Source organism: Catharus ustulatus, chromosome 18 (assembly GCF_009819885.2).
Source record: "Catharus ustulatus isolate bCatUst1 chromosome 18, bCatUst1.pri.v2, whole genome shotgun sequence".
NCBI lineage: Eukaryota > Metazoa > Chordata > Aves > Passeriformes > Turdidae > Catharus > Catharus ustulatus.
The window spans coordinates 2,250,395-2,276,885 of record NC_046238.1 but is presented as its reverse complement, the minus strand read 5'-3'; the positions used below and the strand labels follow the sequence as shown (position 1 = coordinate 2,276,885).

At 42.4% G+C, this 26,491-nt stretch overlaps 4 protein-coding genes across 5 annotated transcripts; 3 read left to right on the top strand and 1 right to left on the bottom strand.

Moving 5' to 3' along the window:
• The first annotated feature begins 1,234 nt into the window (after positions 1-1,234).
• On the top strand, positions 1,235-8,521 carry DDX55 (DEAD-box helicase 55). Its single transcript, XM_033075976.2, has 14 exons — positions 1,235-1,365; positions 1,658-1,708; positions 1,797-1,883; positions 2,475-2,566; positions 2,667-2,729; positions 3,296-3,445; positions 3,897-4,086; positions 4,237-4,319; positions 4,690-4,821; positions 5,730-5,822; positions 6,355-6,469; positions 7,058-7,226; positions 7,577-7,869; positions 8,285-8,521. The coding sequence occupies exons 1-14, from the start codon at positions 1,258-1,260 to the stop codon at positions 8,447-8,449; spliced, it is 1,791 nt and encodes a 596-aa protein (XP_032931867.1). The 5' UTR covers positions 1,235-1,257; the 3' UTR covers positions 8,450-8,521.
• Positions 8,522-8,722: 201 nt separating this feature from the next.
• Positions 8,723-12,140, bottom strand: EIF2B1 (eukaryotic translation initiation factor 2B subunit alpha). Its single transcript, XM_033075978.1, has 9 exons — positions 12,097-12,140; positions 11,917-12,018; positions 11,706-11,842; positions 11,515-11,631; positions 11,216-11,328; positions 10,550-10,618; positions 9,822-9,897; positions 9,507-9,632; positions 8,723-9,105 (listed from the first exon to the last, which is right to left on the bottom strand). Exons 1-9 carry the CDS (start codon positions 12,107-12,109, stop codon positions 8,950-8,952), a joined length of 909 nt encoding a protein of 302 aa, XP_032931869.1. The 5' UTR covers positions 12,110-12,140; the 3' UTR covers positions 8,723-8,949.
• Positions 12,141-12,221: 81 nt separating this feature from the next.
• GTF2H3 (general transcription factor IIH subunit 3) lies at positions 12,222-16,918 on the top strand. Of its 2 annotated transcripts, none has more exons than XM_033076190.1 (13): positions 12,222-12,261; positions 12,672-12,751; positions 13,020-13,126; positions 13,611-13,774; positions 14,033-14,095; positions 14,321-14,350; positions 14,495-14,523; positions 14,608-14,682; positions 14,870-14,923; positions 15,145-15,213; positions 15,341-15,476; positions 15,559-15,595; positions 15,682-16,918. In XM_033076190.1, the coding sequence occupies exons 1-13, from the start codon at positions 12,252-12,254 to the stop codon at positions 15,749-15,751; spliced, it is 924 nt and encodes a 307-aa protein (XP_032932081.1). In that variant the 5' UTR covers positions 12,222-12,251; the 3' UTR covers positions 15,752-16,918. The 2 variants fall into 2 exon arrangements, with proteins under 2 accessions (XP_032932081.1, XP_032932080.1); XM_033076189.1 differs by having other exon boundaries at positions 13,017-13,126.
• Positions 16,919-17,652: 734 nt separating this feature from the next.
• Positions 17,653-25,538, top strand: TCTN2 (tectonic family member 2). Its single transcript, XM_033076207.1, has 18 exons — positions 17,653-17,776; positions 18,466-18,579; positions 18,872-18,945; positions 19,038-19,233; positions 19,439-19,539; positions 19,765-19,961; positions 20,182-20,305; positions 20,788-20,923; positions 21,516-21,581; positions 21,976-22,104; positions 22,365-22,442; positions 22,752-22,832; positions 23,145-23,256; positions 23,623-23,726; positions 24,024-24,174; positions 24,796-24,921; positions 25,009-25,097; positions 25,291-25,538. The coding sequence occupies exons 1-18, from the start codon at positions 17,695-17,697 to the stop codon at positions 25,395-25,397; spliced, it is 2,067 nt and encodes a 688-aa protein (XP_032932098.1). The 5' UTR covers positions 17,653-17,694; the 3' UTR covers positions 25,398-25,538.
• The last annotated feature ends 953 nt before the right edge of the window (positions 25,539-26,491 follow it).

Sequence of the window (26,491 nt, the reverse complement as noted above, 5' to 3'; positions counted from 1 at the left end):
GCTTTTGCAGGTCCAAAGCTCAGACTGTTTGCCCAGTGCCCAGGGCAGAAGTGTTCAGGAAATCTGGATTCCTGAGGCCAAAGGGTTCCGAATTCTGGGGGTTTAATCCACGCTATGCAGCCCTTGTATTTAAGTGCAGTGGCAAACTCTGCCATGATCTGATCAGAATTAGCATAATGCTAAATACTGGTGTGTTTTCTTTTTTCAGGCACATGTAGATTTGTTTTTGTATAAAGTTACTTTCCTCAGTTATCTGATGATTGGTTTAAAAATTTAAGAAGCGTCTGATGTGGGTGCTGAGCCAGGATTATGTTGTGACTGATGTATATTAGTTGTAATCATTTTTGGGGGTGGGGTGGGGTCTTTTCCAGGGGGGATCCTCTACAAGTAACACACAGCAGTTTTGTACAATTAATTTAAAATTTGTTACAGGTTTTCATGTTCCAGGTAAAGTTTTTTCAACCTCGGGCAAACACTTGCAGCAGTTCTTCAGAGAGGTGGCTGTTACACCTTATTGCAACTGTTGTGTGCCAATATTTTTGTGTAAAACACTGAAAATTGAATTCTAAGATGTACATTTAAAAATTGCTCGTGAATCTAAATATGACCCAGGTTCGATAAATAAACAAATTCTTTAAAAAAAAAAAAAAAAAAGCTTTGTGGTTTTTTTTTTTTAAGGATGTACAGATTAACACAGAGGGGTTTTTATATATTATTTGTTTATGGCCATAAACTAAACCACAAGAAGTTCCATATTAACAGGAGGAAGAACATTCCAGAGCACTGGAACTGCCCAGGGAATTCTCTGTGGAGACATTCCAAACCCACCTGGATGTGTTCCTGTGTCACCTGCTCTAGGTGACCCTGTCTTGGCAGGGGGTTTGGACTGGATCAATCCAGAGTTTTCTCACAATCCTAACGATTCTCAGATTCCCTGCTTTCTTAGAATATCAGGAATTTATCCAGAGTCCATCCCGCTTTGGGGAAAGGTAGAAAAAATATCAAGTAACTCTGACCCTACATCTTAACTTGTGGTTACTCGTGTGGCACAGCGCTGCTGTAAGACCCGCAGAAGTACTTACTACGCTAGGCAGCTCGCCATAAAAATAGGAATTTGCTGCTAAATCCAAAGTCTGTGAAACCGGGCGGGGGATGGCGGAACTGATGTGCCCCGGAACGGGAGGTGCCGCGGTGCGCGTTTCCGCCGAGCGCGGGCGGGGCGGGGGAGCGGCGGGGCGGTGACACCGCCGGGCCAAGATGGAGGCGGTGACTGAGGGCGGCTGGAGCTCGCTGCCGGTGCCGCTGAGCCCGGGCGTGCTGCGGGCGCTGCGGGAGCTCCGCTTCCACCAAATGACCCCGGTGCAGGTGCGGGGCCCCGCGGCGCTCCCGGGGAAGGGGAGGCCGGGCTGAGGAAGGAGGGCTCGGGCGGTGTGAGGAGCGCTGGGGCCGGGCCGGTGGCGGTCGCAGCCCCGCGGTCGCAGCCCCGCGGTCGCGGCAGTCACCGGGTTCTGTAACATCGAGAGAAGCCGCATCCGTGACTTTCCCACCGGCTCTGCTTGGGTGATGTTCACAGCGAGCTTTGTTGTCTCGGAGGAGTTTCACCTCTCTGGGATTTACCACCGCTTCACCTGCTCATGTGACGCTTCTCTTTTTTCAGTCTGCGACCATCCCGCTATTCATGAGTAACAAAGATGTGGCTGCAGAAGCGGTGAGAAGCTTTTCCTTCGTCCAGCTCGTTGTTTTCCAGGCTTGTCTCTAGAGCTGAGGGAGGGCTGACGCTGTTTCCACTCTCACAGGTCACAGGCAGTGGGAAAACCTTGGCATTTGTGATTCCCATACTGGAAATTCTTCTCAGACGGGAAGAAAAATTAAAGAAAATGCAGGTGAGATGAAAATATTAAGTACTGAGTATATTTTTATGATGTGCCAATAAGATTTGAGAACTTCAAGAAAAGTATTAATGAGGAAAATTACCTACCCACAGAGTGACTGTGCTCAGCTCCTTGGTGTAAGAGTGACAATAAACTGTTTAAAACTTGGAAATAAAACTGGGGTGCTCTCTTTGCTCTTAGATACATCTCCTTCTTTGACATGATCAGGACAGGGTCCTGAGCTGTTAGAAAAATGTCCCAAAATATGGAATACACTGATACACTGCAAGTGAAATTTGAATGCTTTTTGGCATCCAAATACATTTTAGCATTGAATACATTTTAGTGTGCAGGGAACTTCACTGTCATTTGCTGTTAAATGTTGTTATTAGATGCTGCTCTTTGAGCAGAGGTATTTTACACATTTATGCAAAGTCTTTCATAGACATTTTGGGATGGATTTTATACTTTATTGTATTTCTGTGGAAATATTTTGTCTGAAACCAGGCTCAAAATCATGGCTCATATCCACTTAGCTGGAAAGAGAGGATTCTGCCCAAATGTTTGTTTTTCTCCCCACAAATTCCTGTTTTTGATGTGCAGGTTGGAGCTATAATTATCACACCAACGAGGGAATTGGCCATTCAAATTGATGAGGTGCTGTCACATTTCACAAAACACTTCCCCATGTTCAGGTGGGTGAACTCCATAACTTCCATGGCCACACTTCCTTCTGTCACTTGTGAGCCAGCAAAACTTAAAGAAGACCCAAATCTTTCTGTTTTATTGTTTTAGCCAGATTCTTTTAATTGGTGGAAGGAACCCCATGGAAGATGTTGAAAAGTTCAAGGAGCATGGGTGAGTTGTTTGTCAGTGTCTCAGAGCTGTGGTTTTCTCCTTGTCAGGGTTTTCACCCCTGCTGGAGCTGGGATGGTGCTGCAGAATCTTTTGGGGTGAGCTGGGAAATTTTGGGGTCTGTTCCTGGAGTGAGGAGATGCTCTTGAGTGACATCAGCACCACTTACCTGCTGTTTGGGTGGAGAGCAGGGCTGGAAAGTGTCTTCAGTGAATATTTCACTTCTCCCTGCTCAGTTATTTCCTGAAATTGTTTGGTGCTGATACTGGTGATGGAGTTTTGAAGGAGTCCTGTTTGCCACTGGTGGTATTTCCTGTGGCTGATAGTTACTTTCCATGCTTGCTGTTCATATTCTGAGCTGTTATTGCCACAGAGGATGTGCTTTCACCTGGGCATTTCCCCCTCCCATGGCATCTGACAGGCACTGAAATATGGATGCAGTTAAAAGTGACAGAATAAATAGTTTCATTGAAGAATGCAGGGCAGGGCTATGCTGTGATAACAAGATTGGGAGTTCTCCCAAATCCCTCAGCCTTGGTTAGGGAACTGCTCTGTGTGTTCACCAACAGTGGGAACATCATCGTGGCCACCCCGGGCCGCCTGGAGGATCTGTTCAGGAGGAAAGCTGATGGGCTGGACCTTGCCAGCTCTGTGAAGGCTCTGGATGTGCTGGTGTTGGATGAAGCTGACAGACTTCTAGACATGGGCTTTGAAGCAAGGTATGAAATAATAAATCCTGGTGGTTCTTGTGCAGTTTTAAATGAGTTGATGTGTAAATGAGCATGGCCTGCAATGACTTCCAAAGGTAATTTGTTCTGTTTTGTTCTTTCATCTTTGCTCTGTAACTACACAAAGCATTTGCTAAGGAGGAAGAGAAATAGGAAATGTGGAGCCTCAATGAATGCAGAGTTTCCTTTGTTGAAATGTATGTTAACATACCTCTGTTAATGCTTATATATCATTATTCACACACCAGAATGGCTTAAAACACTTTAACCAATAAGCTTTGATCTCTCTTTTCTGTCTCTCAGAGTTAAGATAATTCTTTCAATAGAAGTTTGACATGTGATAACAAAGCCTATTTTGCTTGTAAAGTCCTACTTCCAATGATGAAACCTCTTCCTGAGGGGAGCCTTGGGACAGTTACATTTTCCATGTGCTTCCTTTCAGCATAAATTCCATTCTGGACTTTTTGCCCAAGCAGAGAAGGACAGGTTTGTTCTCAGCTACCCAGACCCAGGAGGTGGAGAACCTGGTGAGAGCAGGTCTGAGGAACCCCGTCCGCATCTCAGTCAAGGAGAAGGGAGTGGCAGCCAGCAACACCCAGAAAACCCCAACACGCCTGGAGAACTATTACATGGTGTGAGCCTGGGCTCTGGCAGAGCCTCCTGTTCCCTCTCCTGTTTTTTTCCTGGTTCTATCAATAAGATTTTAAGTCTTGTCCACTTAATATTGTATTAAGAAAGGAGCCAAAGTCCATTTTCTTATGTTTTTCTTTTGCATTTTTTAGATCTGCAAGGCAGATGAAAAATTCAACCAGTTGGTGCATTTTCTTCGGCAGCACAAACAGGAAAAACATCTGGTGTTTTTCAGGTAATTCTGTTTCATTGTGAGAGCAGTGTGGTGTTTAATTACTTAAATTCCAAAACTCTGCCCTTTGTTGCAAAGGACACAACTATTTTCAAAGTGATTAATTGTGAGAGCTGTTTTTTAGAATATGGTGCCTAAAAAGAGATTCATCATTGCTTCATGTCAGGATTGTGTTATTAAGCAAAACATAAGTTTTATGCATTTTTAAAGTAAGACATTATAGATGATTATCTGTTAATTATAAAAATTGTGTGCATGTTTTAAATGAAAGTAGTGTACATTTTTGAAAGAGCTTGGGAAACTCTTGACTGTCTAAACCTGATGAAAAATGCAGTGTAACCTTTTGCTTTTATGCCTGTCTTTATCACAACAGCACGTGTGCCTGTGTGGAATACTATGGGAAGGCTCTGGAATCCTTCGTTAAGCAGGTGAAGATAATGAGCATCCACGGGAAAATGAAGCACAAGCGCAACAAGATTTTCACGGAGTTCCGGAAGCTCCCGGGGTAAGAACGTGGGAATGGGCTCAAGGAGGCAAAACAGAGGGGGAGGTGGTTTTGTCTGGCTGTTCTGCTGCTGCTTAGTGTGGAAGGATGGCTCAGGTGAAGGATGCTCCAGGCTGGCTCTGGTGTATTGATAATATCACAAATTGTGCTGAGGTACCCAAAGTGTGACCACAAACAAAGGGAAAATGTGACTGGAGCTTCTCTGCCCTGCTTTAGATAATCCATGTGGCAGCACAGGAGGTGAGCACACTGCACTGTCACTTGCACCATCACACATTAGCCCTGATGTTTAAACAAACTGGTAGCAAAAAAAAAGCTTTTCCTGATTAGCAACCAGAGTGGAAAGCCAGGATATTACTTTATTAGTGTATGAACAAAAACATGGCACCACAGTGCTGTCACCTACCCACAGGGAAATGTTCTTTGGCAGCTTTGCAGGATGCTGGTAAGAAACTCTTACCTCATCTTGTCATTTGTTTTATTGCATAGGACCTGAGTTTTGGCTTTTTATATTACGAAAAAAATAATTACCAGCAGATTGTAAGAACAGCTGTTGAACAGAACAACATGTCAGTTTTGCAAAAATTGTCACTCAAGTCTTTTAATTTAAACATTTATTATAGTACATTCAGCTGTGGTGGATGCAGTGCTGGTTTAAAATTTGAATTTGTAATGGGGAATTGATTTGTCTTAGAAATGTAATATAAATCACAATATTTTTCATAATATTTTGTAGAATTTTAGTTGGTGAAAGCTGCAATTACCTTATATTTTGTCTCTTAAAAAACCCAAATATTTTAAAATGTTTTGTTCCTCACTCTCCAGTGAAGGTGCAGAGCACACAGCTGTGAGGAGGCTGGCTCTTCTCAAATGGCAGGTTAATGAAAATACACTTTTTCTTCTTCCAGGGGCATTTTGGTGTGCACAGATGTGATGGCCCGTGGCATTGACATTCCAGAAGTGCACTGGGTGTTGCAGTACGACCCCCCCAGCAGTGCCAGGTACAACTTCAGATCCTGAGATGCTTTCTCTCTCTGGGTGGGCTTGTTACTGCTCAGGTATCAGTTAGGAACGAAAAGCTGCATAAAACACATTTAATCACTTCCTGGAGGTTAATCTGGGAGAACACACAAAATAGTGCAGGAGCAAGGGAGGCTGAAACAGCCTCATTGAAATGACTTTGTGGTGTGTATGTGTCAGGTGGGTGATTTGTGAGAGTATCAGAGAAAGTGTGAGAGGTGACAGAGGTGAAGGAGAACAGAGATGAGAGCAGGGACAGAGCTCTTCAAGGAATGTACATTGGAAGCTCACAGGAAAGGAGCTTTTCCATGGATTTTAACTTTTGCTGTCATAATGCTTCCTACAGCCTGCTTGAACTTCACTCCCTTGCTTTAGCCAACAGCTGAGTGGGATTGCCACACACCTCTTGTGTTACACTTTGCTAATTCCTGTTGGTTTAGTTCAGTATTTTCCATCCCACAAGATTTGCCCTTTGCTGCCCAAATCCAGCTGAGCTCTCCTGGGTTGTTTCAGTGCCTTCGTGCATCGCTGTGGCCGCACGGCACGGATCGGCAACGTGGGCAGTGCACTGGTGTTCTTGCTTCCCATGGAAGAATCCTACATCAACTTTCTCTCAATCAACCAAAAGGTGAGTAGGCTTTTATTCTACCCCAAAGCAGGAAAGAGGAAGGGCAAAGACTTGCTGAAAGGAGCCTTGAAATCAGAATTTGTAGAACTTGGGTAATGTTTTAGCAGAGGTGCAAAATTAAAAGACAAGAGCTGCTTATTAATCACCAAATGCAGCTGGAACATGATTGCTCCAGTGTTACTTACTGGGTTGTAAGAGGAATTTGTGATGCAATGTTCCTAAGGATGTAAATTGAGCATTTGCAGGAGGGCAGTGCTGGCTTACAGTCCTGCCCCAGCCCTGCCACCTGCAGCTCACAGCCTGCAGCCTCTCTGTTTCTTTACTTACAACTCCTGCCATCTCCCATGCCTGCTCCTGTGTTTGTGGGATTAATTGTGGGAATTCTCTGGAGACCTCTTAATGACACCAGAGCTTGATAAAGCAAGAGATGAAGATGTTGTCTCTGTGAGCTGCAGTGTGAGAACTCTCTGCTGTGTGGGGCTGATGGGCAGGGAAAGGGCTCTAAGCTGAGTGAGGATTAACTGGGCCAGAAGCACATTTGAGGTTTCACTTTTCCTTTGGTTTTGTTGTTTATTTTCTGGTTCCCAGTGTCCCATGCAGGAAATGAAACCTCAGACCAATGTGTTGGATCTTCTCCCCAAGCTGAGGTCCATGGCCCTGGCTGACAGGGCAGTGTTTGAGAAAGGGATGAAAGCCTTTGTGTCTTACGTGCAGGCTTATGGCAAACACGAATGTAACCTGATCTTCCGGATCAAAGGTAATTCCCAGCAGGGCTGCTGCCTCTCACTGCTTTTCTCAGGTAACAAAAGCATAGTGGTGGTGTCCACAAGCTTCAGCTCCTCATTCTGGATGTCAAATTCACTTCCTGCACCATCAGATTTTGACAAAATTATTTTTTTCAAGCAACTTGTTTCAAGAGAAAACACTCAATTATGGAGCTTGACCAAACTCATAAAAAGCACAAATAAAAGTGACTTGGTATTGTTGCTAGTATTAATGTATAGAGTACAAACAATACATTAAAATAATGTTGATTTTTTTTCCTTTCTCAGTTAAATTAACTTTTTATCCAGCAGGAAACTGACTTTATCATCTTTATTTCAACAGATCTGGATTTTGCCAGTCTTGCTAGAGGTTTTGCATTGTTAAAAATGCCAAAGATGCCTGAACTAAGAGGAAAAAGTTTTCCAGACTTTACTCCAGTCACTGTCAATACAGACTCCATTTCGTTTAAAGATAAAAACAGAGAAAAACAGAGACAAAAGAAATTAGAAGAACAAAGAAAAGAAAGAGAAGAAAATCAAGGGAAAAAGAAATTTGTAAAGAACAAAGCATGGTCAAAGCAGAAAGCCAAGAGGGAGAAGAAAAAGAAAGTAACAGCTAAAAGGAAGCGTGAAGAGGTCTGTGTCCATTCCCTTTAACTCCAAGTGATTACTGTTGTCTTTCCACTGCCAGAGCCCTGGGATTTTCGTGTGGTGGAACTGATAGCTATAAAATAACTTTTTAGGACTTGGACAAGCAAAGCTTAAAATAATTATAGAGGTTTTTAAAGCCTAACACTTAAACAACTTCTCAGCACTGATGCTGGTCAGTAACAGGATTTTTATTTCTCAGAGGTGCAGAAGTATGGCCTGAGGGTCCTTTTGTCAATTTTCAGCAAGTGCAGCTGAGAGTTACAGTTGCCTGGGCAGGAATTGAATATTATTTCCTGTTTGGATATTCCTGGCAAACTCTGACTTCTAACCTTGTGTTCAACTGTATAGAATGAAAACCTTTTGGTGTTGTGTTTAATTTGTTGTTTTCAACTTCCAACAGGGCTCTGATATTGAAGATGAGGATATGGAAGAGTTGCTGAATGACACAAGACTATTGAAAAGATTAAAAAAGGGAAAAATTAGTGAAGAAGAGTTTGAGAAAAAACTGACAGGCAACCAAAGGTTCAAAGCAGAAAGTGTTGAGGACGTGGAGTCTGATGGCTGACAGTGACTCTAACCTCATTTTTACATCAAAGCACTGCTTATTTCAATAAAACTGGATTTTTGTAAAAAAATGATGCAGAGAACAGAGCTGATCTAATTTCTTCATCGAGACACCTGGCATCCCTAAAGACACAGAGCCTGCAGTTGTTGAGAACAAAGCTGAAAGCACCACCCTGCTGTGGCAGGAGCTGCAGGTTTCCATCAGCAGCCTTGTGCATGTTTTAATTTTGGTTTTTTCAAGTACATACCACAGATCAGTAACAGCACACCTCAATGAGTCTGGAAATACCATAAAGGATTTTATTTTACTATATCAAAATACTCCACCCCTCTTTAAAATAATTTAGTTGTGGCCTTTAGAAGCTGTAATAACTTTGGGATTTTTTCAGTAGTGGTCCATAATTGTGTTGTTAATCCTTGCCATGTTGATGTATCATCCTCCAAGTTCTGAGAACCCTGATGGTCACTGAAGATGACCCATCCTGTGCAGGAGTCTCTGAGTTACAGGTAGAGTTTGATGAGTTCATCACTGACAGCTGAAGGAGTCAGCACTCCGAGGTCTGTGAACAGCAGTGTGATCAGTGATGGGGAGGTGTAGTCAATCCAGGGGTGCTCCTCTGTTAGATTCTGACCTGTTTTCAGAGTGTCTGCTTTGTACTAGAAGGAAACAGAGACCATTAATTACTACACAACTGCAAATTAAATCCTCTGGGCAAGAGCAGTGCTACAGCCTCGAGCAGATCTTTGTGGTAAAACTGAAGGAAGTCAAGTGCATAGACTGGTCCCACCTTGGTCTCAGCTCTTTTATCTTGTGTAAAACACAGTTTGTAGTTCTGGAGTTCATTGGTTTAACTGTTTCTTACCCTCAGCTGCTCCTGTGCCCTAAAGGAACTGCTTTAGGAACAGAGTATCAGTATCAGGAGTGATTGTACCAGGTACAACCCCTAATACACCACAGCAGAGAGGTTCAGACAATCAGAGATGCTCAGAAGACAATTTTTCACAGACACACCAGTGTCCACCTAGGCTGGGTAAGATGGAAGTTCAGTTTTTCTTACCTTAAACCTGTCAGGGACGTCCTGCTGATTGAGAGGGAAGAGTCTTACAAACTTGAAACTTTCTGCTACCACATAAAATGGTTTATTCTGGGCTTTGGCACACACAGCAATTTGATTGGTGCCAATCTGTGGAGACAGATGGAAAACAACATTGCAGACTCAGTGCTTGCCTGACAATATTTCCCAGTTTCCAACAATTAACAGACATTCACTGGGTAAAATCCAAATGGAAGAGGTTTTTCAAAAAGCTTTAAATACTTCAAAGAAACTGAACTTTAAAAGTCCAGAGTTTACAGAATGATGTAAGAAGCTCACCTTGTTTATAATGCCTCCACTTTCAACTACACCTTCAGCACCAACTAACACCAGGTCCACTTTCTCCATAATGTAGCTGTTAAAAGGGGGAAAAAAATCCAAGCTTTACTGGGTAATAGGACAAATGACTTGCTGAACAGAACAGAAAGGAGTAATTCAAACAATCTTTCAATTTTCTGCACCAGTTTAATCTACCTCCTGTAAGTCCACATGCTGTTATACATCCTTGGAGTGAGACTGCTTCTGCTTCCCTGCAGGAATATTTAGTAGCCACATCTTCCCCAGCCATAGCTCACCCTGGCAACTGTGTAAATGCTGGAAGAAGCTGAACTCTAACTAGGAATGCTCAGATTTATTGTAGTTGTCTCTTTTCTCATGTACTGGACTTGTACTAAGCAGTGGTAATTTAGCAAATACCTTAAGAAACCACAAAATGATCACACTTATGCAAATTAGGAAAAAATTAGCAGCTCAGTTCTTTTTTACAGATCTGTAAGAGTTCTTAGGTTCTTTCTTTCATTCCAACATGCAAAATCAAATGCTTGTGTTGTAGCTGACACATTCTAATTGTGCACCTAAAGCTGTAACTCGTTTGGCCTGTTGGATGACTACAACAAACTAAGTAATATCCCTGGAGTTTGAACAAGCTGCTTCCATGTAAGTTTATTTTGTCTTGCTCTCAAAATGAGATTGTGATGAAAAATACTAAAATTTATGATCAGACTTACCCAACTGCAGCATCCAGAATCACAGTCACAGGAATGTTCAGCTTCCTCAGGGCTTTTGCCATTTTTTGCCTATTAAAGAAAACGTTTGGACCTTAAAATTTTTAATTTTAAGATAATGATAGAAAAATATTGTCTGAAAAACTGAAGTCTGTGACTGCCCTCATCCCCCTGCTGGTAGAACAGAAAATGAGTGGAAGGAATTGTTATGTGTTGTTAGTGACATGTGTTACCCAGTGTGCAGGGTTTACTCCTCCACTTATACAACAATATCTGCTCTGAAGGAATTATTTGGCATCTCTAAATGACATTGTGAGCTGTATATTTTACTTTTCTTATGGTTAGCATAATACTGATTATTTTAGCCTATTTCTTAAAGAGACAATTAAAAAGCAGTTGTCTCCCATCTCCCAAGGTTGCCTGGCACTGACCAAAAGTTTGTGAACCTTTGAGGAAAACCTAGATAACACTAATTAGAATATCAAGTATGGAAAGTTAATTACCAATATTTTTTAGGATTTTTTTATGTGTCCAGAATAATACAAGTGACACTTGCTGTTCGAAATGCTCCAACCTAGCCTAGCAGCTTTTCTTAAGGCAGGACAAGCTGGATGGTAGCTGTAACTTACCCTGTTCACCAAGATAAAAACCAAATTAATGAATACTTGCCCTGCTTCATCTGGCTGTGATTCAGTAACATAAACACTGAATCGTTTCTTGGACTCCACAGCTGCTTCCAGCACCCTGAGGACCACCCTGGAGTAGGCGTGTGTCAGTATGCGCTGCAAAAAAAACTCACAAAATTTAATTTATGAGCCTTGCCAAACCTTTACTTTTGTTAGCAGTGTCAGGGCTGGCTGTGCAGAACAATGTTGTGCAAAAACCCCCATCAGACTCCTCTCCCCTCCTGATCCTTCTCACTGCCAGCAACAGCCAAACCCAACAGGAGTGACCCTGCCCCTACTCACTGCACCATCTCTGATGAACGGGTGGCACAGCTTGGCGATTTTATTCCTCGAGAGAGACACTTTGGTCAGGAAGATCTCCCCGCGCTCGATCATGATTTCTTTGCACTTGGAATAGTCCTGGAAGAAAGAGAAGGATGGCGCTGAGCGGCTGCAGGCTCCGGCAGAGCGGCGGGGCCGAGGGCAGCCCTTACCGAGTACTCCAGGGACGTGAGGCTGATGAAGCGCAGGAACAGCTCCCCGCCGGAGGACACGGCCACCGACGAGTCCACCCTCGACAGGGTGTCGATGGCGTCCCGCAGGCTGTTCCGCAGGCCCTGGATGGTTTCCCCTGAGGAGAGGCACAGACCTCGGTCAGGGCTCGCCCCGGGGCCAGCCGGGGCTCAGCGGGGGAGCCGGGCCCACCTCGGTCCTGCTTGAGGAACCCCAGCAGCGCGCGGATGGCGGCCACGGCCGAGGCGACATCGGGGTCATCCCTCAGCTGCGCCCTGAACGTCTCGATCAAGTCTGAAAGGCAACGAGGAGCGTCAGGCCCTGCCCGGCCCTACCCCGCTTCCCGTCCGTGCCCATCGCCGCCGCCGTTACCGTCCGTGCTCATCGCCGCTCCGCTCCGCACCGCTCCGCTCCGCCCGGCGCGGGGCGTGGGCAGGGCCGGCCCGGGGCGTGCCCGGATGGGGAGCGCCGGCCCGGGCGTCATCTGCGAGCGCCGCCGCCGCTGCTGCTGCTGCCCGGCCGGAGCGATGAGCGCGGGTGAGCAGGGCCGGGAGCCCCGGCGGCTCTGAGGGTGCTCCGAGGGGTTCGCGGCGGCGCTCGGGCTCCTTGTGGGGAAGCAGAGCCCGGGAGCGCGGCCCCGCTCGGGGCCCGGGGTGACGCTACTGTGTGTGTGGTTCCTTTGCTGGGTGACCCTGCTGTGTGTGTGGTTCCTTTGCTGGGTGACCCCGCTGTGTGTGTGGTTCCTTTGCTGGGTGACCCTGCTGTGTGTGCGGTTCCTTTGCTGGGTGACCCCGCTGTGTGTGTGGTTCCTTTGCTGGGTGACCCCGCTGTGTGTGTGGTTCCTTTGCCGGGGTGACCCCGCTGTGTGTGTGGTTCCTTTGCTGGGTGACCCTGCTGTGTGTGTGGTTCCTTTGCCGGGGTGACCCTGCTGTGTGGTTCCTTTGCAGATGATGAGCTGAGCCTGCTGATCATCGTCGTGGACACCAACCCGATCTGGTGGGGGAAGAGGGCCCTGGGAGAGGCTGAGGTACGGCCTTTGGGTGCTGGGACTACTGATGGTGTTTCTGGGGGAAATCGCACCGTTTTCTTTGACATCTGGACTGTGCTAATGTCTGCTGAAACACGTTTATAATGGGTTTCATAATACCTTTTGGAATAGCTAGGCAGCATTCTGCATTCATTGGAGGTCTTTCTGCATCTTCAAGTTTTTCTAACTGTGCTCATTTCACAGATTTCTTCTGAATTGCTTCTCTGTAAATGTTATTGTTCTCCATCTCTATTCTCTTTCCCAGCAGTTCACCCTGTCGAAATGCATCGATGCAGTGATGGTGCTGGGGAACTCTCACCTGCTCATGAATCGCACCAACAAACTCGCTGTAATAGCAAGTCACACTCAGGAAAGGTAGAGCTGCTTCTCAACAGTGTAAAGGTTTCGAGTTTCCTGTATCTGTCTCCTGATTTTTGTGTTTGATGGCAAGAAATCAAGTGAAAAGCATGTAATGTGTCATTGCCTGAAAAAAAACCAAATTAGCTGAAACTACATAGGAAAGAATCTTAATGACTTACAAAGCAACCAGAAGAAGACAGAAGGGAGGTTTAAATAGACTTAAAAAAAGCAGAGAGAGAATGGTAGATATGTGTGGAGTGGGACAATGCAAGTAGCATTGGGGATATTTTTCTCCCCAGATGCTTGTGAGTCTCAAAAGGAAGGAGTTGAATGTGGGTTTTACTCCAATTTAAATTGAAGGTCACTTAGCTTACACAGCCTCTTTAATGCCCCAAGTATCAAAATGATTTTAAATTAAACTTCAGAGTACTTATATCTGCAGCTGATTCATTGATAGCATTTTTTCTTACATGAATACTTTGTTTTTCCTCTTTTTCAGCCGTTTCCTGTACCCTGGGAAGCGCTGGGCTGCTGCAGATCCCTTTGGAGAGGGAGGCCCTTCCGTGGAATCTAATTGCTCCGGCAGCAAGGATGGAAAATATGAATTATTAACAGCAATAAATGATGCAATTGCAGAAGAGATTAAAGACCTCATGACAAAGAGTAAGGAGAAGAAAATTCTAGGCTTAATATGCAGAATTGCAAAGCACTTGGACTGTGAAGGAGTTACAGAAATGCCCTTTATTTTCATCATATCGATTTTAATATGCTTAAAGTAGATGAGTTTATTATGCTTGACACTTCAGGCCTCTGCATTAGTATTATTTGCCAAAGATTAAAATGTGTAGTATTTTGTATTGTTAGGTTCAGTAACTGTTTTTATATATAAAAATAACTTCTGCACTTTTTCTTGTATTGCAGCTGACATGAAGGGCCAGCAAACAGAAACCCTGTTAGCAGGATCACTTGCTAAAGCACTTTGTTGTATCCTTCTGATCTCAGAATCTTCAAAGCCTTTACGTGTTCTTAAGATTGTTTCTCATAACACTGACTTTTACTATTCTTGTTTTGTTATAATACTTAAAACATTTGCCTGATAACTGTGGCTCGTGTTTATCAAAATGTGTATTGGCCAAGGTGAATGTGTGGTGTGGATCATGGAGTTATTTCCAAGAATGGAAATAGATTCCTTAATGCTGGCTAATGTAGACATCAACAAGATGGGCAAAGACCTAAAAGGTAAATCCTCTTTTCCTGTTTCCAACACTCAGTAAATATTTTAACCTGAATAACAAATACAATATTCTGAGGTCAGATGCTACAGAATTAAAGGGGTGATACAAACAATGTGCTGATGCATTTCTCTTTCTTTTTAATATTTAGCCAATCAAGAAATTAAATCAAGGATTCTGGTAAGAACTTTTGCTGTCACAGTTTTCTTTTAGTTTTGAAATCCAGTGATATATGTAGGCTAACAAGTTTGAGTTTTTATTTAGGTCATAAAAGCTGCAGAAGACAGCGCATTGCAATACATGAATTTCATGAATGTGATCTTTGCAGCACAGAAACAGGTGAAGCTGGCCTTTCTTCCATTTATATTATCTTTTATTTCTCTGCAAAGATAACACAAATGTTAATTTCTCATATGATTACATGATTTATAGTGCATTTATCATGGAAATAAATCATGACAGTAACTCTGACAGAGCTATGTGTGTCCTGGCTAAATTTGTTTTGCATGTGTTTCATCTCTTGCAGAGTATTTTGATTGATGCCTGTGTCTTGGACTCTGATTCGGGTCTTCTACAACAGGTACAGACTTGCTGTTCTTATTTGCCATTTATATTAACTCATAAATACTTGGTATTAGTTCAACATGTTCTTCAGCTCTTTCCTTTAATCAAGTGTGGGTGTGGAAATAAATTCAGTGGATCTGACAGCTCCAACAGGCAGACCTTGTGCAGTACATGGATATTTTAAATGTCCTGTTAATGTCACCAAACAGCAATCTGATCACTGTCTCTGCTCTGCAGGCCTGTGATATTACAGGTGGCATATATTTGAAAGTGCCCCACATGCCATCCCTTCTGCAGTATTTGTTGGTAAGTCACTTAAAAAACACGTCAGTGTTTTCCGTGTGTCAGATGTGAAAAATGAAAAATGACTCATTTCACTGATGAGATGATACAGGAATACCAACTCACAAAATACTTTTCTCTGTCCATGCAGTGGGTTTTCCTCCCTGATCAAGAGCAGAGATCACAGCTTGTCCTTCCACCTCCTGTTCATGTTGACTACAGAGCTGCCTGCTTCTGTCACCGGAACCTCATTGAGATTGGCTACGTGTGCTCCGTGTGCTTGTCGAGTAAGTTTATAAATATTTAACAGTCTGATTTCTTACATTCGAATGACCTGTTTTAGTGAAAGCCAATTCTTTGATTTTTCAGTATTCTGCAACTTCAGTCCTATCTGCAGTACCTGCGAGTAAGTGTTTGTTCTTTGTATTTCAAGGGTGGGTGTGGGAATATGTTCAGTGTATCTGACAGTTGCTTTTCCATATTTTTTTCTAGAACTGCTTTCAAAATATCATTGCCACCTGTCATGAAAGCGAAGAAGAAGAAATTAAAGGTAGCTGCATAGCAACATTATGTAAATACATCATTACCTCCTCCAGTAATTTGATGAAATGGAACCTACTTGAGAAGTTGGTGGCACTTTTTATTGGATATGAAAGAGAACTGTATGCAGTGCTATCACTTGTTTCTTAGGGGATAAATATTTAAAATGTATGTCTTCTATGCAGCCTGTTCAGTAACATCACTGTATTACCATGCAATCTGTGCTGTTTTAAATACTAATTCTTAACTGTAAGAGGAATCAGAAGTTACGTCCTGGTAAAGAGACACAGCCTGTGAATTTGAGGCTATTCTGTCCACTGCAAAGTTTCACACCTCCAAGTTATTTTCAAAGTCAGGAAAGCTTCAGTTCTTTCTATATGTTGGTGTAAAGTTAAAAATGACCATTTCTAGTGTGTAGGATCAGAATTGTAGCACTGTGTTGTTCCAGGGACTTCAGCTCCTTACTAGCAATATGAGCCATCATTTTCAAGATGGTTTGTGAGCCACTTGGGAAAAAAAAAAATGGTGCTACTTGCCCTGCATGTGCACTCACATGTGTTCATATTTCTGTGACTACTGTCCTTGTGGCATTTCTTTATCAGTTTGATATCTCTTCATTTGTGAATGAAATGGCCTCCCTTTTTTAAAAATAACATCAGTAAATGCAGACTAGCTGGTTAGTTTTCTAGGTTTTATTTTGAAACTGGAAAACAAGAAATGTAGTTATAATATGATGACAGGCACACTTCTTATTTTTAATATGTGGGTTTCCATCTGATGTGTGACAAGAACAAAGACTTTTGGATTGGTATCTTTTCTGGCAGGAAGGTCTGCTGTGTGCTTCTGAATGTGGCTTTCATTTAAAGAAACAAACAGTATCTCCTTCTAAAGGAACAATATAATTTGGTAGTTTAACCTTTCTCCTGAAAGGAATAGAGATATTTTTTTTTTTCAACATAGGAAACAAATTATTTTTTCCTTCCCAGTCTGTATACAGGAATTTTTCAGGTCTTGATATTCACATCAGGTTTTGTCACTGTAACCACTGCAGTGCCAGTTTTTTCTGGGCTTGCCAATGTAACAAGGCGAGCTTTTCTTCATTGACAAAAGCCATTTTGTGTGAAGGCTGTATTTATAATTTATGTTGTATAAAACTTTTGTAATAAAGACAGTCTCTTTTGCAAATGTGGTCAGATATTGTTTTGGTATTTAAGGGTAGGCTACATGATTTTCCTGGAGTTTTGTTGAGTCTCGTGGTGTGATGTGGCTGACAATGGGAGATGCTGAGGGACAGACGTGCCTGGGATTGTCACCAAAAACCAGGAAATCAAACTCTCTAGCTGGAAGCTTAGAAAATCAACATTACTTTATTCAACATTGAGGTAGATGGGAACTGCTCCATAAAATGTACGTCAGATATGAAAACTTAACTATTTATACATTCTAGCAAACCAAGGGATTAGTGTTTATTTGCTACAAGTTACATACTCTTATTAATTAATACTCTAATGCCTATTGGTTAATGATTCTTGTGCTTCTTGTTCTAATTAATCCACACGCTCAGTTTCTCTCTTTCGGGTTTGGGGGTTTCTTGGGTCACTGGTCTCTTACCAGAATTACTTTTTACCAGCTTGGACCTGATCCCAGCACAGTTACTGAGCTGATTTCATTCGTTTCTTCCTTAACTTGGAAGTCCAGCCTGATGTCCTAATGCTCCATAAATTCTGCATTCCGTACTGACTCCCTCCCCCGGGTCTGACAGCCGTACACTTTAATTTCTCGCACACTTAGAGCTTGTTAGCATTGTTAGTTTTGTTATTTTGTGCCGGAGCCGTTCTGTCACCCCCCTGGCTCCCGTGAGGCGGCCGCGTTCCCGCCCTTTCCGTGAGGCGTTTCCCGCCCTCCCCGTTGCCATGGCGCCGCGCCCGCGCTGCAAGATGGCGGCCGGGCGGCCGCCCTAGCGCTATGAGGGCTGCCGGCCTCGGGGCGCTGCTGCTGCTGCTGCTGCGGGCGGCTCCGTGCCCCGGGCAGCTGGCCGGGGACACCGGTGAGCGGCCGCGGGGAATAGCGGCCTCTGGGGGGCAAGGATGGGCGGGGGTGTGGGGATGGCGGTCGGCCCGCGGCGGGTGTGAGGGGAGGCGGCGCAGCCCCTGAGGGCTCCCCAAGGAACCCTCCCAAACCCCAGCCCTGCCGAGGAGTTTCTGCCGCTGCTCAGCACAGATGGGGAGGATGGGACAGTTTATGTAGGACTTTTCAACTTTGGCAAGGTCTAGAAATAAAAATTCGGTGAAACTCCCAACTTCGAACCCTAAGCTTGGCACTGCGTCGACAAACTGAAGGCAAGAACCCACAGCTCCCGGATCGCAGCTAGCGGGACATCCCTGGCACAATTCATGGCCCCAAGAAATTCAAAAGTGTTAGCAGAAGTCAGCAAGAAATACTAAATGTGGTGTTGCCTAAGCTGTGTAGTATCTGTGCGGGCTGTAAGTGCTATAATGTTATTTTATTGCCTGTTTACTGGGCATCTTCACACACTGTGGCATAGAAAGCAACACCCACTCCTCCAGCACTTGGCAAGAATGGAAATACAACCCTGTACTAGGCCTTACATGATATTTTTCTTCTGTTTGTTACAATTTAAAGTCTAATAGTGTAAGGATATAGCCCAAGCACAAGATCTCTATGTCTTACAGATGTTACCTTTTCAGTCAACTTGTTCTTTTCTCTTTTTTTCAGTCTTTCAGCCTTCATTTATTCATATGTCAGGGCCCAGAGTGAATTCATTTTTCCTTGGCAATTCTTCAGGAGTTAATTTTTCTATAATTTTAAGTCCTAAAGATGCAGAGACAGGTAAGAACACTTCAACCCCTTTTCCCATGTGAATAAATACATTTGAATTGTTAATATTTTTTGACACAAAAATTACTAGAGAAATGGTAATGCATATAATTTTGTGTCTTAATAGTTAGAGAAACAAGAATTTCAGACATTCCTGTGATTAACCCCTTAGTTCTCAGTTGGTTCCTTGTCACTGGGCCTGAGGGTGTACCTAAAGGCACAAGAGGAGTTTAAATGTACTTCTCATTTCCTAGTCTTTTCTAAATGACAGTGGAATACCTTTATTTTTTTTCTTTTGTTATAGGAAAATTGCAACTTGCAAATTGCAGCGGAAGTAAGAGAGCTGGAGATTGGAATTTGGATGTAATTCCTGGTGTGGTATGTCAAATACTGATTCTTCTCCTATTCCACTTCATCCCAACTTCTCTCTCAGAAGCTGAAATCAACATTTATTTTGTGTTTTTTTCCAGAACACTGTCAAGGTGACTGTGAGCCTGAACAGAACTCTGGAGCTGTGTTTGCCCAATGCCACCGAGTGCTGCCCCTCACCTCTGTGCAAGGTGGAGACACTCCAGGTTTTAGCTTGTCGTGGTTCAGTGATGCTGGCACAGCTCCTGATTCAAGCTGAAATATTTGCCAACTCCTCCTTTGCAGGAAATGTGTCAGGTGAGTTCTAAAGAAGAAATGGCATTTTGGCTGTTCTTTTTCCTTTCTGTATGGAAATTTGGGGATTTGGACAGCAATAAGAGATACTGAGCAATCAAAGAAATTTAAAAAACAGTTTCTACATGGAATAAACTGCAGTGTGCATGGTCTTTTTATTTGGATCTCAGTCCACTTAATCTGATTTTCTCTTCTACTTCTGTTACAGAAAATGCAACTATCATCCCAAACCAGGCATTTAAGCCTTTGGGCTCTTGTCCTTGTAACTTAACAGCTGGAGCTTGTGATGTTCGTTGTTGCTGTGATCTGGTACTTATTTCTTTTCAAACTTTGATTAAGTGTTTGCAAAGTTTCTAGACTCTCTTAATCTGTGGGGAGGATGAGGTACTGAATGCTTCAGACTAGATGGGCCAGTAAATATTTCTAAAGTAAATGTGTTCTCTGCAAAGTTTGATTTACCTTTAAGTTTGGCTTTATATTGCCATAAGTATTGCAATTACCTTGCTAAAAAGTGGTCACTGTTCTCCCTTTCAGGAGTGCACACCAGACTTGCAGCAGTTGTTCAGTGGATCATGTTTCACTGGAGTGTTTGGTGGGGATGTAAACCCCCCTTTTGATCAGCTGTGCTCTTCCCAGTCAATGGAATATACCCCTGAGTGGTTTCCCTTCCTTTGTGTACAGTCTTCTCTTGACAACACACCATTTCTTGGCTATTTTTATCATGGCTCTACGTAAGTCTTAAGAAAATTTAATATTTTATCACACTCATTATGCAACCAAAAATATAACCTCTCTTTATAATGAAAGTTACTTTGAAATTAAGGAAATCTTAAATGCAAGTGGAGAAATGTCATTGGCAGAATATAAGAACAGGGGACATGAAAGCAAACCTGTAATTATTTATGTGAGGTGAAGAGTAAAGCAGTGTGTAATCTTTAAACTTTTTTGCAGTTCTACACCCAATGTTCCTTCATTTAAGATCCCTTTACAAACTTCTCCTGGGAAACCTTTCACTGGTTACAGAGAAGGAGATCCAATTATAACAGAAGAAGATGAGTATTTTACTGTTCCCCAGGTAATCACTTGGTGCTTATGAACTTTTGATTCCTCTTGCTTTGTTTGGAACTCCCTGCATCACACTGTTTATGGCTTTGCATCCAATTTCAGCTACTTGATGTTGGGAAGTGGTGGGGTGTATTTGTCACAAAAAACCCTCAACCAAACAAATAAAAAACCCAAACAAAACCACAAAGTTTTGCTTATAAAGTAAGCATCATCATTCCTCATCCCCTTGCCCATCTCTGCAAAAGGTAATATATTTTGGAGACACTTGTTAGTTGTAATTATTATCACAAATGAAGATGAAGTCATGGTGTACATTGAAACGACTTTTAAAGCTGTGCTCTCTTTTGCCAGAGGCTGAGGGGTTTTTATAACACCAGGTAGCTTGCTTGTCCAAGTGTTATGTAGTGCACACGTGGGGCATTTTATTAACAAGAAATCTTCAAATGAAAAGCAAGGGGCTGGAAAATCCTTGTTTGTGTGACCCACCCACAGCAATCCATGGCTGGGCAGTGTGTTGGGAATGCTCCCGTGGCGTTTCTCCACAACTTTGATGTCAAGTGCCTGACCAGTTTGGAGTCTTACCAGGAAGGCTTGCCCCATGACGTGAGGATAAACACTGGCACTGCAGGTATGCTGCAGAAATCCAAGCAGGAATGTGTTCTATGTTTCTCAGAGCTGCTGGAACAGAACAAACCCAAGGGCTGTTGGCACAGTCATTAAATGTAACCTGTGTGTTACCTGGTGGCTGCAGTTCAACATTTGGGGATGTTCTGTTCCTTTTCTCATGACCTTCTAGCAAGTGTCCCACCATTTCCCAAGGTTTAGGAGGTAAAAAATAATGGGATGGGCCTTTGTTTCCCATTTGCCTGTGCCTGGTGACTCATTTCCAGACTGTTGCAGAGCCTGTGTTCTGTCAGGAGGGTGCAGCATCAGCGTTTTAGAATTAGTGATTACTCTCTGCATTACAAAAGCCTGTACTTATGATAGAGTCATTCTGGAGTTTGAGATAATGTGATTACCAGCATGAACATATTTTATGCTCCATAATACCTAATTTTGTTAGTCTGTATTACCTCTGTAATAAAAGCTGTGTTTTCAAAACACATAAACAATCTGGGTCTTTACCAGAATTAATTTTCTAAATAATTTCAGTTTTCATAACAGCAAGGATTGTGCCTTGGATGTGAAAACAGAAGTCTTCGTTTGTTTTTCATTCTCAGACTTCATCCAACAAAATGTTGTCTATAGAGCCATCACTGACAGGGGCAAATTCATCACTGAAAGTGGTAGGTCTCTTCCATTTAATTAATGTTTCTTACTTAACCTGGATTGTGTATGAAATAGCTTATTTTGATGTCTCAAATGTTCACCTGCTGCAATTCTTAGGAGGAATTTTGTATGTTATCTAAGACTGAAAAAGTGAACTGGCTTCCTGCAAAGCAGGAAGTATTTAATTAACTCCAGTTGATCACAGTTGGTCAGGAAATCAGGTTCCTTACCTTGCATATATGGGGGATTGTACCACTGCACATTGAAACAGGAAAATAAATCCTCAAAAGATGAATGTTGTAATTTCCAGAATTTTGCCAAGGTTGTAATGTGTTCTTTCTCAGCTGCAGTAGCAGAGCTTTCTAATTAGAATGCTTTTCATTATGACCTTTTTTCTTTTCCTTCTGCCAGAAAACCTTCTTGCTGCTGAGGTTCAGTGTCAAAATGTAACTTTTGCAGAACATTATAAATTCACTTGGAAAGACGAGAACATTGAGCAAATGAATGTCACTGTCTTCCTTGGAACCTTGTGTGATGGAGGTATCATGACATTTAGGATTTCTGATTTATTTCTTTGTCTTCTGGATGGAAATTCTGTGATAGAATCTATTTACTAATTCTTCTTAAAAATAATTTCCCTCAAACTCTAGGAAGCAAATTATGGGGCTGATTTCCATTGATTTGTGTTAATTAGGCTCTTCAGTCACTAATGAAAGACAGAAGTTTGTGCCCTACACAGAAAATACATTTTGCTAATTTACTTATTTAAAAGTCATACTTTTCTTCTTTTCTTTTACCAGAAATCCTGACACAGAGATTCACAGTTGAATTTCTAAGTTTAAACAGTACTGATGGGGAGGAACTGTTTGAGAATCCAGGTATTAATACTTTATTTTGCCTAATAAAGTAAAAAATTTGAACTTTACAGACTCTTGTCAGTGATTACATTTTATATTTCTTTTGTATTTCTTCATGTTGCCAGCCTTCACCTTCCTGCCTTACTGCACTGCCAAAAGCAGTGAGTGGTTCTTAGGCTTTTGTTGCATAGATATTGATTATTTAAAGTGAGTCCATTCCCTCTGTAATGGGAATGTCTTGTCAGGTGCTTCAAGATTGATGACATGTAAAACAATGCTAATGCCTACAGATTCTTGGACAGTGTTCATAATTTACCCTTCTCTCTTTAGGGTATCAAGTTGGAAAACCAGTGAGAGCTGCAAATCTGAATGCTTCTGATCCTCTTGGAAGCCTGAACATTTGGCAGCCAGGTATTGGCTTGTGAGGTTGCAACTTCAATTGTAGTTAATGCTAAAATGTTGGAGTTTTAGTTGCGTTTTAGATTTTTAAAACATATTTTAGTTAAAAATTTCTGCCAGATTTTGCTTTTCTTTCCCAAACTTTCAAAGGTCAGTAAGAAAACCTTTAATGCTTTCTTGGAAAATTGAATGGACTTATATCTGTTTTTTAACTCTACCATGCTGAGTTTGCATTCTAATCTTTGATGTTTTGCACAAAATTGAAAGCTACAGATCCAAAGGTGGATAATAGGAAAGCTCAAGTAAGATTTTTTCATTTCACAGCTGGCAGAGGTTTATGTGCATCAGCAAGTTACAGACCAGTTCTGTTTGGAGTAGACTCATACTCTGGGTGCATTCTAGAAGTTGATATTAATGAGGATTGCAGCCTTTTAAGGTGAGCTGCACAAGCTGAATTGTTTATCCCTGCCTCATTCCTCTTGCTGATTGTTATGTGTCTGTCTACAAGTGCCTCCCATCAGCACTGGTGCATTCTTTTAAAATATTCATGTTTCAGCTTCCTGTGGTTAATAGTCTCACTTTTGGTTTTGATGGGAAATCATAATAATGGTTTCACTCTTTACTCAAATGAGGATTGTGTTGGCTGCAATACTTGGCCATTTCTTCCCTTCAATAGTCAAGTTTATTTTGGTTGTGTGATAACATCTTTCAGATTAAACTGACCTTAGGATACAGTAATATTGCAAGGTGGAGTGGTGACAGCAGTGATTTACATTCTGTGTGATACATTCTTACTTTGCAGAGGAAATGTGACTGAGAGATTGAATGCATTAATACAAGCTACTCACATTGGAAAGAGGGACAATTCCAGTTACAGTGATCTCAATGACTGGGTGGAACTGATACGTAAGTGAGGCTTGAGTTGTTCTTTGTAGGTGAAATATGACCATGCAGTAAATAAAGCATGTCAATCTAAATCCAAATCTTAAATTTAAATACCTAGAGCTAGTGATATCCATGTATGTGTACACATATATGTACACATAATTCAGTATATCTGTGGGTACTGCATATTTCACTGTACACATATGACTTGGTATGTATCCATTGATAAATTACTCCTTTAGGTGTTTTTTATAGAGAAAAACATTTTAAATATGTTCCTGTATATTTACATTTAAATCCCTCTGTTCTCCTTCATAGGTCTTGATCCATTTAGCTCTAATGTGAGCACTGGAGGTTTAAAAGGCATTTGTCCAGATATTCCTGCAAACCTGAATATTCGCATCATCTTTGCTAAAGTGGGAGCAGTGCAAGGGATTCCCCAGCAGCAGATTCTTGCTGTGCAGATCAGGTAAAGTCAGCTGTGTCTCTGGCTATCTGACAAATAAATGCTTCATTTTGAGCTTTGCTTACCTAACATATCCCAAATTAATTTTATAAATAAAATTTTTATTTTTACATGCCTTTCACTTTGCAACCCAAATTCCTTTGATCACAACCAGGCTGGCCTTTTTTCCTCTGAAATGAAAATTAAAGAAAAAAAAAACTTAATGATTAAAAGGAGATGATTTTTATACTTCATTGAAATATTAAATAAAACACATGATGCTGCCAGCAGCAAGCATACACAGCAGTCATGTGGTGGAAGCAACAAGATTGTCCTGTGGCCTGGCTTACCTCACTGCTGAGCTCTTGGGAGCTGTGCTAAAGGCTTTACTCTTCCCTGAAACAGGGAATTGTCATTCTACAAACACTTCCCTCCTTCCACCAAGTCAATCCCTATCAAATAAGTGGGATCTGTTCTGTTTCACCTCTTTTCCAGACTGTGCAAGTTCTCCCCTTGTACAATGTAGAAAATCCAAGGATTATCAGCCTCCACATAAATACTGTGTGTTTTGTCCTTTCCTGCTTGTGTTTAGGGTCTAAACTTCCATTTCCAGCCTTCAAAAAATAGTTATGCTTTTTGTTGCAGTTACTCAACAGTCTTGTGGCAGTTCCAGTGTGGGATTGGCTGCAAAAACACGCTCAGCATTCTTCCCATCACAGCTTCTGTTCAGTTCATTGAAGTCCCAGCTCAGCCACCCCTTCCAGTGACAAGGTACTTTTGGTAAAACACTGATGATCTCCCCTTATGTTCAGCAGATGTAACAGGAATTGCATTGACCAAAAGGTTCCCTTTTTCCAGGTATCACAAGATTTATGCAGAGTTTGACTGCAATAAAAATGAGGTGTGCTGGCCACATCTCCTTTATCCACTGACACGCTCTTACACAGGTAAAATAATGAACAATGTGGGGTGCCACAAGCATGAGAGGCCATAAACATAATTAGATGTGGGGAGTTTAGTCTGAAAGAATGCTTCTGCATACACTTTAATCTACATTTTTGGGTTGTTGTATAAACTAAAATTTAGCTCTCACACACTTAACACTTTTTTGTTTTTTGTTTTTGTTTTTTTTTTCCCCAGGAGAGCCATATTCCCAGAGTCTTGCTAAAGGACTTTTCCTGGCATTTCTTGTTTTACTTGCAGCAATTATGAACAACCCTTGGTTTTCTAAATTATGGAGCAGATAGGTAAAAATTACAGAGAAACTTTCTTGGATTTTGTAGACAATTTATGTGAACATTTAAAGGTACATAAAATCGGTACTTCTACAGCATACAGAAAACGGCTGTTACTTAAAACAAAAAGTAATAAATTATTTTTAAGCTCTAGGCTCTGTGTTTGGAGTAGCAAAGTGCAGAGTTGACTTCAAGAAGGTGGCAAGTGCAGCCCAGAGGCTGCAGCAGGGTTGGGATTGTTCTCGTGGATGCATCATTGTCCTCTCAAGCCAGTTCTTTTATCCTAGAAAACTGTTCTCTTGACAGTAAACCCCTTGTGCCCACCAAGTTTTGGGGCAGTGGGCAGACTTCTCACACTTCTCACAAGTTGTAGCCCTTCAGCTGTTTTTATGTGTTGATCTGAAATTCTTTTTTTCCAGTTAATGCTTTGCATTTGCTATGTCTGTGCGCAGAAAACATCTACACATTGTGCTTAGCTGATGGAATGCAACATTTGGGATTTTCTCGTGGTTTGGATGGGCCACAGAGTTGAACTAGATTAGTTCAGCTATGGGGACAGGCTGCAGTTGGGGATGTGCAGCCTGGAGAAAAGATTGTGTGGAGACCTCATAGCAACCTTCCAGTATCTGAAGGGGCCTGCAGGGCAATGCAAAGGGACACTTCATCAAGAACTGTGGAACAGGACAAGGAGTAATGGGTACAAATTGAAAGAAGGGAAATGAGGTTAGTTATTAGGAAGACATTTTTTACTGTGGGGGTGGTGAGACTGCAACAAGTCGCCCAGTGAGGCTGTGGATGCCCCAGGCCTGTCAATATTCAAAGCGGAGCAACCACGGCAGGAAGGGCTGGGACTGGGTGTTAATAAAATCCATTCCAAGCCCACACAGTGCGGCTCTGGTGCTGTGCAGAGCCAGGAGCTGGCCTCGATGATCCTTTTCATCCCTTCCAGCTCAGCATTTTCTGTGATTCTCTGACGTTCTCTCAGGCCTGCATTATCCTCCTCTCAGCGGCTGCTAGTACCGGTTGCCGTTCCCGGTAGCTCCGGCAGCAGTGCCCGCGCCGCCGCCGGTTGGAGCCGCGTTCCCCGCCCGTTCTCTGCCCGTTCC

Coding starts and splice junctions, on each gene's coding strand:
- DDX55 (XM_033075976.2), top strand. CDS start 1,258: ATGGAGGCGGTGACTGAGGGCGGCTGGAGCTCGCTGCCGGTGCCGCTG. Junction 4,087..4,236: donor GCCTGGAGAACTATTACATG/GTGTGAGCCTGG, acceptor TGCATTTTTTAG/ATCTGCAAGGCAGATGAAAA. Junction 4,822..5,729: donor GAGTTCCGGAAGCTCCCGGG/GTAAGAACGTGG, acceptor TTCTTCTTCCAG/GGGCATTTTGGTGTGCACAG.
- EIF2B1 (XM_033075978.1), bottom strand. Junction 11,632..11,705: donor TCACGTCCCTGGAGTACTCG/GTAAGGGCTGCC, acceptor TCTTTCTTCCAG/GACTATTCCAAGTGCAAAGA. Junction 10,619..11,215: donor TCACAGCCAGATGAAGCAGG/GCAAGTATTCAT, acceptor TTTCTTTAATAG/GCAAAAAATGGCAAAAGCCC.
- GTF2H3 (XM_033076189.1), top strand. Junction 14,924..15,144: donor ATTCGGGTCTTCTACAACAG/GTACAGACTTGC, acceptor TCTGCTCTGCAG/GCCTGTGATATTACAGGTGG. Junction 15,214..15,340: donor CCCTTCTGCAGTATTTGTTG/GTAAGTCACTTA, acceptor CTGTCCATGCAG/TGGGTTTTCCTCCCTGATCA.
- TCTN2 (XM_033076207.1), top strand. CDS start 17,695: ATGAGGGCTGCCGGCCTCGGGGCGCTGCTGCTGCTGCTGCTGCGGGCG. Junction 17,777..18,465: donor GCAGCTGGCCGGGGACACCG/GTGAGCGGCCGC, acceptor TCTTTTTTTCAG/TCTTTCAGCCTTCATTTATT. Junction 25,098..25,290: donor ACTGACACGCTCTTACACAG/GTAAAATAATGA, acceptor TTTTTTCCCCAG/GAGAGCCATATTCCCAGAGT.